At 40.2% G+C, this 12763-nt stretch overlaps 1 protein-coding gene across 1 annotated transcript in view; it reads left to right on the forward strand.

Moving 5' to 3' along the window:
* Positions 1-12763, forward strand: part of WDR11 (WD repeat domain 11) — an 85513-nt gene that overhangs the window by 58263 nt on the left and 14487 nt on the right. Inside the window, exons 17-23 of the mRNA XM_063434716.1 lie at positions 3491-3597; positions 5251-5365; positions 6298-6469; positions 7390-7498; positions 7682-7744; positions 8887-8952; positions 10004-10154. Coding sequence (XP_063290786.1) covers positions 3491-3597; positions 5251-5365; positions 6298-6469; positions 7390-7498; positions 7682-7744; positions 8887-8952; positions 10004-10154 — 783 coding nt within the window. The remainder of the gene's footprint in view (positions 1-3490; positions 3598-5250; positions 5366-6297; positions 6470-7389; positions 7499-7681; positions 7745-8886; positions 8953-10003; positions 10155-12763) is intronic.

Here is a 12763-nt window from a genome sequence, read left to right on the forward strand (position 1 = left end):
TTTATAGCTGTTGCCAAATGTGATATTTTTTTCCTATTTCTATGCTTTTGGCCAGCCACTCTGAATGAAAATGGATTGTTGGGGCCAGTGATAGTGTTGGTTGAATCGCTTGTTAGCTGAAGCAAGGCCCATGTTCGGTTGTTCGGGTTTAAGTATAAGGACCATAGCTTATAGCAGGGATGCAAAAAAGGTAGATCCCCAGATGTTGTAGAACTACAGCTTCCATAATGCCTTGTCACGCTAAAGCATTCTAAAGGCATGCAAAGCACCATGGGAGTTGTAGTTCTACAACATCTGGGGATCTATCTTTTGGGCACGCCTGGTTTATAGTTAGTGGCAAGATCTAAGACCAGATAGCGTAGACCCAGAATAGTTAGCTGGGGGTGGAGCTAGTTTTAGTGTATTTTACCACGATAGAAAATGCATTTCCACTTAGGGAATGAAATACTATAAAATATGCTATTACCATTCATCGGTCAATGCTCTAATTATATATCTCTTTCTGGTTTGAATGCATTGATTCCAACAAGTGAGGTAGTCATGTCATTTTATTTACACCAAAGTTGTTTTGCCTTCACATCTACTTCTTGCAGTTATCTGCACGATCGCTCATCTTGGCAATTTATTTTTAAGAGCCTTCTAAATCACATATTGCTCAGTGATTATTGTCATTTTTATGACAGTGTTCTACTATAACCACCGCAGTACACCATATCAATGATTTATGTTTCTGCTGGGTCGGCCACGCATTATCTAGATATGATGGCTGTGTCTTCTTCAAATTGAGTTGAGAAATACATTACTGTTCTCATCAAGCTTTCTAGCTTGGGGCTGGAAGCAGTCTAAATGCTTTTACATGGGAGTTTTCAATAAAAACTATTTATTACACTTTTTGTGTGCTGCCATGGGAAAATGTGTATTGCTTATATTATTTAAAATAAGTTGAAGAATTGAAATCCTCTCCCTCTTGTTTTTCTAGCGATATCCTCTAAATGAGGACTGATATTATACAATCTGATCTTACCTCTGGCTAAATATGTTGAGATTAGCGATTTTCCCATTAAAGTTAGTGAGTTTCAGAACAGCGTGTATGTCTGTAAATAGCTTTAAAAGCTGAAACTAATATTTTCTGTCATCCATTTCAACAAAATGAACTTGGAAAATTTATCTTTTTTTCCTGAAGCATGCTACTTAAGCATATTGGTCTCATTTTATGTTGGGTGTATTACCCTGTAAGATGTTATCATCTAAAAACTAGAGCGGCTCATCTAGCACTTATAGTAAATAGCGTGTGCTCGCAGGCAGTTTTGGTGTAATTTGCTTAAGAGCATGATCACTAAACCTAGACTGTGTCTGTCCCTCGACTTTAGAAAAAGCCATTAGCCGGTATGAATGCCTTTTTATATCTTTTTTTTTTTTTTGTGGGCAAGATTTGCATACAGTTAATAATAATAGAGCCTAAAACATAGAATAGTTATCCTGGGCTTATCTTTTTCCCTATAGAGATTTTGATTAAATATATATATTTTGTCTTTATTTAAATAAGTCCGTTAACCTGAATAGGCATTCATTACAAAGGACAGAAATAAAAGAGTAAGCGCTAAAAACCCAGAGGGCGGCAACCCTATAAGGGGATCTCTCAAAGAACCCTTAAACAAGTGACAGATACAAAAAATAGGGAGAAGGGCTGCGCCACAAAATGTCAATTAATAAAATAGTCCAAAAAAGAGTCTTAGCTTAAACAGGTCCAATAGGGGATGTAGGGTCTATGGAGCGGATGTCCTCTTTCTCCTCTTTCTCCTCCTTCTTGGGGATTCCCTCGGATATAGGGGAAAACGAAAAAAACCAATAGTGCAATATGTAGATAAAAAGATACAACAGTATAAAAGCTGGTATAAAACTCACATGTGGAGGAGCTATAACTTGCTCTAGTATGAAGGGCGTACAGCGGTATGATCCCCGCTTGTGGGATATATGGAAAGTTCCTCCGTCAGTGGTGCAATATATAAAAAAGAAAGGAGACAGCAAATAGTGCTCACTGGGTAAAATCCACGATAAAAATGAATAATAAAAATGATACTCACAAGGATAGAGCAGACTAACTGCTCTTTGATGATAGCGTTGGTGGTATTATCCCCACCTAAGGATTGCTTGTGGTCCAAATGATGATGATGCCAGGTAATAAACAGGTATAAAAGCAGTGCTTGGTGTATTAAAAAGATAGATGGTACTAATATAAAAGTGACCAAATAATCTTTAATATAATAAAATACACAGTAAAAAGTCCACATACGCGTTTCGCCAAAACGGCTTTATCAATATGGAAAATAGAAATTTTTCCATATTGATAAAGCCGTTTTGGCGAAACGCGTATGTGGACTTTTTACTGTGTATTTTATTATATTAAAGATTATTTGGTCACTTTTATATTAGTACCATCTATCTTTTTAATACACCAAGCACTGCTTTTATACCTGTTTATTACCTGGCATCATCATCATTTGGACCACAAGCAATCCTTAGGTGGGGATAATACCACCAACGCTATCATCAAAGAGCAGTTAGTCTGCTCTATCCTTGTGAGTATCATTTTTATTATTCATTTTTATCGTGGATTTTACCCAGTGAGCACTATTTGCTGTCTCCTTTCTTTTTTATATATTGCACCACTGACGGAGGAACTTTCCATATATCCCACAAGCGGGGATCATACCGCTGTACGCCCTTCATACTAGAGCAAGTTATAGCTCCTCCACATGTGAGTTTTATACCAGCTTTTATACTGTTGTATCTTTTTATCTACATATTGCACTATTGGTTTTTTTCGTTTTCCCCTATATCCGAGGGAATCCCCAAGAAGGAGGAGAAAGAGGAGAAAGAGGACATCCGCTCCATAGACCCTACATCCCCTATTGGACCTGTTTAAGCTAAGACTCTTTTTTGGACTATTTTATTAATTGACATTTTGTGGCGCAGCCCTTCTCCCTATTTTTTGTACCATTCATTACAAAGGCCAAATATACTTTACATTTTTATAGGCAAACAAATATTGTGTACTCCTGCTCAATAACTGTTAAAATAGAAAGCAAAAATAAAATCTAACTTGCTTGCGCTTCAATCTAGATTGATACAGTGTGTTAACCAGATTCTGAGCAAGCGTATCGATCACCATAGAGATCGCGTGCAGTTTGTCGCAATGCTGCTGCAATACAGATATTATTCACTAAACATTGTATCACTTGATGTATTGGTGGGATTTAGCCAGCTGAGAGCAATGTCACATTCTAAATGTTCTCTAACAGATTATGACAAATTGTATCAGTGCCACAATGAGCTTGTCTCCAATTTTATAAATGAAGACATTAAGGCATTTTGTGATGGCAGGTTTAATTTAAATATATAATGCTCTTGTTGTGTAATGCACCTTTTATATATAACTTTCTATTGATTGATGGTCTGCACTCCTAACACAATCTCTTTAATTCTGCAGGGAAGCATGGGAAGCATTTCCTGCATTGCTTGGAAGGGAGACCACCTGGTCCTCGGAGATGTGGATGGCAATCTAAACTTCTGGGATTTAAAAGGACGGGTCTCCAGGTAACTGATGGCAGATCGTTCTTACTAATCTGCAGATTAAAAAAATGAATTGATGTTTGGGAAAAGGATATGGACATAGACAAAGTTGCCACTTGCTGTTGTGCAGTGAATACATGTCACTTTTTGTTTTGTGAGCTACAATACAACGCCTTGAAATCCCCAGGCTAATCTTTGGTGTGTCAGAAATGCTGAACGCCTTATTGTGCTAAATAAAGAACTTAAATGTTCTAATTGTAGGCAGCATGCTGCAGGTTGGTTGATTTTATTTTAGAGCTCACTGCCAGCACTTACATTTTGAGCTCACTTGGACTTCGCCATAAATGCAAGAGGTGATATCAACCAAAAACCCAAAGTACTACCTAAATAAATCCAAGTTCTGAATCTCTGTATCAGTCACTGAAGACACTGGGATATGATATCCCAGTGCCCTGAAGACAGCTACCTGGGAAAGGATAGAGGAAACGTAGTCATTTCCAAATGGGGACTCCAGATAACCTGTTCCATTATATGCCCGTATCCAGCAGCAACCCTTTAAAAGCCATGTAGGCACAGCCTTGGTGAGGACAGTGTAAGTCAGTCGGACATCACTGAAACCATTTCATTGTATGTATATTTTTGTTTATTTATGAGTTTTAGTGTGCACCTGCTGTAAAATATACTCAATCTTTTTTTATTTCACAATGGAATTCGAGATGAGCTGTTCTGGGAGAGAAGGCAATTACCACAATGTGTGTATATAAAAAGACATCTCCCCAAACATATTTTATCCTTGACACTTAAGGAACTAGGTGGGATTTACTATTAACAAATCTAGAAGGACTAATTTACATAGAAATTTCTTTGGTGATGACCATTCTTTGAGAAATATTTAACTCAATATTATGCCATGCATGTTATGATCCTAGTAATTTTTTAAAGCTGGGCAAACCATTCCGGAGAGGATTATCAGTGCATACCATTATTAATTACAAGCTGGTAGCAATATCATGCTTCTGCTTTATTGCAATTGGTCTATTGCAGGGGTACCCAATTAATTTTTCCTGTGGAACCCTTTGACATAGTGTATCAACATCGTGGAAAACCCACACACTGGCACATACACCCAGATACACACCAATACACACATACTGATTTACACACTCAGATACACACAGTGGCACATACACAAACCTTGACACACAGATACACACACTCAGACACACATACACTCTCACTGACAAACACACATACAAACTCATTAACAGACACACACACAATTTTTTTTTTTTTTTTTTTTTTAAGTTTCACTCCACCCAGCCTCCCTACCTTTGGGAGTGCTGGCATGTAGTCTCTATTTCCATGGGGTCCAGTGGGGCTGCTGGGCTGAGTGGCTGGCGTGCGGGTGGCAAGAAAGCAGTGATCTTCCTGCTCAGCTCCCTTGCGCGCCTCTTAGTGATGCCGGAGTGACGTCATATTCCATCTCCGGCATCACTGCTGTGTGCACAGCAATAATGGCCGCTGCGATAATTGAGGCAGGTGGCGAGGAAGCACTCTCCCCTGCTCAGCTCCCTCGCTGCCTACCTCAATTATTGTGGTGGCCATTTTGTTTCCCGAAATTTTGGTGGAACCCCAACGCTGGTCTATTGTAACTGGGTACTTCGGTCTGTTTTATAGGGGGATTCCAACTCACAGAAATTGGGTAAAGAAGATACGTTTTGCCCCAGGTAAAGGCAACCAGAAACTAACAGTTCTGTACAATGACGGTGCCGAGGTGTGGGACACCAAAGAGGTAAGTGAAAAGGAGTATCATTTTGATCTACACTTAAAATGTGCTGCTGTATATGGACAGACCCCTGCAGTGATCAGAGTGACCAGACCTACTTAGGAAGTGAGCAGGAATTAGTTTCACTTATTGCTATGTCTCTCCACCTGAGCTGTAGACTGTGGGAAAATAATATGGCAACAATGCTTAGGTAATGTTCTCAATCTGGGCATATGTTGTTGGGAAGAACAGACACATGAAATCAAGGCACTCATTGCTCACTTTGATCCATTTCAACCTGCTTAATGACATATCCGCTTTGGGGAATTGACTGATTGTAGTTTGAAAAGTGGACACTGTACCTGACATGACCAGGAAAATATTGAACTTCAGCCATGGTCAGATTACGGTCTAATGTGGTTGTTAAGCTTTCATGACAGCATGTCTTTTTGAGTGTCTGAAATATTGTTGAGAGCCTATCGTTAAAGAGACACTTTAAAGAAACACTATGGGGTCAGGAACCGTGTATCCTGACCCTATAGTGTTATAAAACCCCAGCCTCCCTTGTCCCCTTAAAAAGGTAGAAAACTCACCCTTTTTTCAGCACCGCGCAGGTCTGCCGTAATCGTCCGTGCTAAGCACCTCTAGTGGCCGTCTCAGTGACTGCCACTGGAGGTGTCCATAGCGAGTAATTTTTTCCCCTTTTCTCTGAAAATGCCTGCAGGAACTGACTATACTCACCATAACAACTACATTAAGCTTGAGTTGTTCTGTTGACTATAGTGTCCCTTTAACTACTGTTTAGGTTGGACGAATTGGCGTGGACATTATGGTTTTGATTATGCATTGTCCATACGCCTGAGAAAGGGGTTTCCTTATACTGTATAGAGAATTGATTGTTTTAATGATGTACATGTATTAGATTTTTCAGGTACTAATCAGCATCTCTTATATACTAGATTCAGATGGTGAGCAGTCTGCGCACTGGGAGAAATGTAAACTACCGTGTCCTAGATGTTGATTGGTGCTCATCCGACAAAGTAATCTTAGCTTGCGATGACGGTTGTATCAGAGTGTTGGAGATGTCTTTGAAATCTGCTTCCTTCCGGATGGATGAACAGGAACTCATTGGTAACACTTGGGGGCGAGTCAGGACAAGCGATAAAACAGATTGTAAAAAGCAAGAACACTATATGCAGTCATCATTTCACATTAAAGCAATGTTTGTAGCTTGTGATTCTCCAGTATTCAACTGGCGTTGTCCCCGGCACCCAGAGACAGGTCTGCTTCATCAACATTAATTTCCCTTTACATTCAGCTGCAGTGGTTTACACTGCATCAATTGCTCTCTTTAAAGGATTACTCCAAAAACCATGATCACGTCAGTATTATGTATGTGCAGTGTTTCAGTAAGTAAAGCTGCAAATACAGAGATTTAATATTGCTGCCGGAGGTATAACTCCATCGCTGGCAGCTTTCACTAGCCTACCTGGAATGAGTTCTTAGCCAGCTAACATTAATTATGTGCAAGTTCTGTGCACAGAGTTCAATTCATTGGATCTGACCACTCTCACCCAATGAATGAATGGCAGAATTGGCTACGGCAGCTCTGTGAGGCTTGATGTCTGGCAGGACCCAGGTAAGGAGACAATCTGTTTTTAAAACAGGGTGCCCTTTACTGAGCAACACATGATCCAGGAGATGCTTGAAGTAATCCTTTAAACCTTAAACTTATCCATGGTTTTTGGTAGAAACACACGTTGTTTGATCAGGTGTATTGTGTGCTTGTCTGCTTTGGAATGGCTTGCACTGAATGCAAAAGGCAGCACAGACATGAAATGGTACATAAGGCATGTGACTAGTAATATTGTTCATTGATATAAATATTCCATATGTCTGAAGGTTTTTTTAAGGAACCATTATAAAATATTGAACCTATGTTTGCTGCTGTTACTAAATGTAAAATTGGTGACGGCTTTCTAAACATGTATAAAATAATATTTTGCATGTTGTCCGTTGTAATTTACAATGTAATTTATTCTTGTTGTCAGATCCTGTCTGGTGTCCATACTTGCTGCTCCCGAAGGCATCTTTAATTCTTAAAGCCTTCCTGCTTCATCAACCCTGGGGAGACAAATGTTCCTTAAATATCACAGATGTGTGAGTTGATTTACATCCGGCTCCTATCAAGCAGCCGGTTAACATGTTTTTATATGCATGCAGTATGCTTGATTGTGCAGGTTTCAATGTGTGGCATTCATCAGAACTGTTCTCAAGTCTTGTTCTAGACCCGTAACCACTAATGCCTCATTCATAAGCATTTTGTATTTTTTTTTCTTCTAGTGACTACCCAGAGCATGAGGACATGAAGGTTTTAATCCAAGAACAAATCAACTCTTTATCCAAGTGAGTCCTAGTCACTTCTACTACTGTTGGCCCAAAACTAGAAATCTTAAAGCAGCACTGTCACAGTCTGGGGAGTTTTCAGAATTTGCAAAGACTCCCGAGATTGACATCACCACTGGGGATCTGGGGTAGGAAAAGGTGAGTTATACTTACCTGAACTAGTCCCACACAGGCACCATCATCTTTTTCCGGTGGGTCCTCTTCAGCTCCTTTTCTTAAAGAGTCGATGTCACTGCTATACTCTTGCCTATGCTTGAGACTACAGCCTTAAGGTCTATGGAGGACTCAGTTAGACCATGGGATCTTACATAGACCAAGCCAATTCCCTGAAGCCGTCACTGGTGATGACTGGTGGGTTAACACAAAGTAGTCACTACTATGTTTTTAGTTAGAAATGGATAAAAAATGAAAAGAGAGAGTAGGAAAGCGGAAGAGAAAAGGAAGCGATTGGGAAAAAGTAAGTATAACGTGACAGTGCAGATTTAAGTGCAAATCCTTTGTTGGAATCGCAATCAGCTGCCTCATCATATTTACCTGAATCTCATTGACTGTCTGAAATCACTTCCCTTTCAAAGGTTATTTCAGTTTTAGGAAAAGCCAGAAGTTGCAGGGTGCCAAATCTTTTAGCAGATTCTTGACCATCTTTGAAGCATTTGTGCTACACTTTTATTTGTGCTACGATTATTGCATCGTTCCCGAAATCCTTCTGAATCATTTGAATAGTTTCCGAGGAGGAATGTTCAAGCTTAACGCAAATTTGTTGCTCTACACCTGACTTCCCCAAACTCTGGCCCCCCACATGTTGCTGAACTACAACTCTCATGATTCTATGAATTAAATAGATAGGCTGGGAATCATGGGAGTTGTAATTCGGCAACATCTGGAGGGCCGGCGTTTGGGGAAGCATGCTGTACACACTCATTTTAAATGTGACGACCACACAGTACACATGCTCACTCAAGTCGTCATTGTTCATGCATGCGTATTCCAGTCCACTCTCCTTGACTGCTAGGTTACATCGATGTTGCCTCGTAATTATTGAAAACAAGTTGGTTTTTACAAAAGTGTGGGACAGTTTATAGAGTCAATACTTTGATTTATTATTAGTTGCGTAATCTTTTGTTAAAATCTTCTCTTTTCAGCGACGTGAAGGATTTGCTTTTGGACCTAGAGTTTACACTCTTGCAAAGGTGCCTGCTTGTTGCAAGGTTAGTTTGTATTCATTGATCATTAGTATATTTCACTTTTCCCAAACTACAGCTATTAAAGGAACAATCCAGGAATCCGTTAATTTATTAGTGAGAAAAACTAAAATGTAAAGTTAAAGGACCACTATAGTGCCAGGAAAACCTACTCGTTTTCCTGGCACTATTGTGCCCTGAGGGTGCCCCCACCATCAGGGTCCCCCTCCCGCCGGGCTCTGGAGAGAGGAAGGGGTTAAAATCTTACCTTTCTCCAGCCCCGGGCAGGGAGCTTTCCTCCTCCTCTCCTACTTCCTCGCGACGTCATCGGCTGAATGCGCATGCGCGGCAGGAGACGCACACGCATTCAGCCAGTCGCATAGGAAAGCATTTACAATGCTTTCCTATGGACGCTGGCGTCTTCTCACTGTGATTTTCACAGTGAGAAGCACGCAAGCGCCTCTAGCGGCTGTCAGTGAGACAGCCACTAGAGGCTCTAGAGGCTGGATTAACCCTCAGTATAAACATAGCAGTTTCTCTGAAACTGCTATGTTTATAAAAAAAAAAAAAAAGGGTTAACCCTAGCTGGACCAGGCACCCAGACCACTCCATTAAGCTGAAGTGGTCTGGGTGCCTATAGTGGTCCTTTAAGAACTCTACGATGATTTTCCTTTGATTACACAGATCTGCAAGGGGCAGATCATTGATTTATTTTTTTGTAGCCAATGCTGGTTTTATTGTTGTTTTCAATATGACAGGGATTGGAGAAATGTACTTAAGCTGTGTCAAGCACTTTCTTTCATGAAAAGACATGAGTGATAGTGCTTGGCAAGATAATTAAAGCAGAGCGTTTCATGCATGCACGTTGAAAGTTGCCATAGCCGTACGTATAGGTACTTAAAATATGGCTTAACTCATGCACGCATGATGTAAGCACACTGTCTAGTTTCTCTCTTGTCAGGGGGAAGGTATGTAACTTGTCTTTATGTTGCCCTAATTGATTTATTCATCTGAATGGTACAAAGGTTTTCAAGTAGTTTTGTAATAAAACGTATACTCTTTAATTCATTTTTTTCAGACTATATGGGGATGAGTCAGAGCTGCATTTCTGGACTATAGCTGCTCACTACTTGCAAGTGTTTCAACGTACGAGGCTTAGCAGCAGCACCACTCCAGCAAGCCCACTGGACATTTGTTATGACCTTTTGTGTGAGAATGCATATTTTCAGGTAACACTGTGTGTGAATGTAGGCATTCCTTCCTAAATCATTCTCCTGCATGCAGATATAGGAAACCTACAATGAAATTAGCCAAAAACAATCCTAAAAGCTATCTATAATAAAATACTTGGCTTTTACTATTGATGGTTGTATAGCAGTGACAGCTACCCCTTTAATGCTCCTCCAGATTAGCCTATTTCACTTGTAATATACCAAACAACATATAAATGGAATTTCAGCTTATCCTATCTACCATCCCCGATGGGCTTGTAGAATGCCTAAGTATTATACTTATGAGCCTTTACTGTTTTTATTGTTGGCAATCCCTGAGGAAGTCCAGGATTGTTGGATGAAACGCGTAGGCCCTAGCACAGCCTTTTTATATAGTGTTTGGAATAAAAGTATTGTTTTTTTTTTTTTCACTATCTTCACCCTGGTGTACCTGAGGGTTCCTGCAGCAAATTGTGGCATAAGGAGGTATTCTCCTACCCTACCGGGATATTTCTGAGATGCTTTAAGGCATTATTCACTTTAAATATTTTGTGAGTGCAACCAATACGCATGCAATCTTTTTGGTCTTACAATACTTCACTATTATTTGCTTTTTTTAAATCTAGGATAAGCTAAAACCCCATTTATATGTTGCTTGGTAAAATGCAGATATAGGAATCTGGATATTTTAAAGTGTACTTATCATGGTACACATCTGTACATTCTTCCAGCTAAATTGCTAGGTATCTAAATACAATATGGTCCCTCACTTGTCAGTGTAAATACAGTGCATGCACTCTAGCAAGATTAATCTTTAAAGGTTCCAATTTTTATAAAAATCTGCACTTTTTGTAAAAGCTAGCTAGACTGCTTTAGGGGTCTGGAGTGTCCATATAAGAGCTTATATTTTCAAAGGTCTTCATAGTTTACATAATTCCCACATCACACAGACACCAAACACTGCTAAAAAAAAAAGTTACAAATCTATTTTTATTGTTCGAGTGCTCCTATAGCCATCATTATTTTAAAATGCACTTTTTTGTTGGCTACGAGGTGAAATTCATGATTTATAATATTGAACAAGCTGTGTCTAACTAAATTGGAAAAAAAATTCTAGATCAGCAATTTTTTCCTGAGTTGTTTTGCCTAAATTAGGATTTTAAAGGGACACTATAGTCACCAGAACAACTACAGCTTACTGAATTTGTTCTGGTGAGTAGAATCATTACCTTCAGGCTTTTTGCTGTAAACACTGTCTTTTCAGAGAAAATGCAGTGTTTACATTACAGCCTAGTGATAACTTCACTGGCCACTCCTCAGATGGCTGTTAGAGATCCTTCCTCGGTCATGGCTGCTTAAAAAGCATCCACACATTCAGTATCTCCTCCCTCTGCATGCAGACACTGAACTTTCCTCATAGAGATTCATTGATTCAATGCATCTCTATGAGGAGATGCTGATTGGCCAGGGCTGTGTTTGAATCATGCTGGCTCTGCCCCTGATCTGCCTCCTTGTCAGTCTCAGCCAATCCTATGGGGAAGCATTGTGATTGGATCAGGCTACCACTTCTAATGATGTCAGCAGACTGTTTGTTTTTTCGGAATCTAACAGCATGCAGAGTTACAGCTTCTGGCTTGAATACAGTAAGATTTTTACTATATTTATGGAGGCATGAGGGGCCCAGGGGGGCTAGATGGTGGTTTTAACACTATAGGGTCAGGAATACATGTTTGTGTTCCTGACCCTATAATGATCCTTTAATAATCTAGTTTTCAGTGTTTAGTGGGGGTGATAAGTGCCTTTAAGATACTGTTTGTTAGCTGTTAATTATTCCTTTACAGGCACCAAAACAATTTTAGCTTAATGAAGTGGTTTTGGTGTATAGATCATACCCTTGCAGTTTCTTTGATGCCTACAGTATCCGTTTAAGTGTACATCTTGTTATTATCACATATCCACTAAAAGCTGACCCAGAACCTTTAAAGCAAGCATATCAAACTCAAACTCAAAGGCTAGCCAGGGCCAAATAAACAAGGTTTAAGTTTATGTGGGCCGCAAAAAAAAAACAAAACTTAAATTTTCACCCCCTCTGCTAAACTCCAGCCCCCGGTCATCTACTAAATCCTTGATCCCCCTCGTCTACTATATCCCAGTCCCCCTGTCTACTAAACCCCTGCCCCTGTTTAAAAATAAATACATTTAAAAAAACAGCCAACAAGCAGTGTCCAGAGTCCGGCCTCTGACATGACCCCCAATGGCCCCATCCGCACCTTAAAAAAAAAAAAGGGGGATTCCTCCCGTTACTCCTTGAAACCCTCACACACACTCACTGACAGACATGCTTACTGACAGCCAGGCACCTATACACACAGACTGTCATACACACAGACTGGGTTGGTTTCTTACCTGGGGTCTAGTGGGGCTGCTGGGCAGGTGGGCAGACAGGCAGTGAGAGAGTGCGGAGTGTAAGCTTTCCCTGTTCAGCTCCCTCGTGCTCAGCAGTGATGCCGGGAGCCAGAGAGACGTCATATTTCGGCTCCCGGCATCACTGCGGGATGCTGAGCAGGGAGAGCTTACACTCGGCATTCCCTTGCAGTGGCCTATGGGCCGCATAAATATTAGTTTGA

This window comes from Pelobates fuscus, chromosome 10, assembly GCF_036172605.1.
Source record: "Pelobates fuscus isolate aPelFus1 chromosome 10, aPelFus1.pri, whole genome shotgun sequence".
NCBI classification, from domain to species: Eukaryota; Metazoa; Chordata; class Amphibia; order Anura; family Pelobatidae; genus Pelobates; species Pelobates fuscus.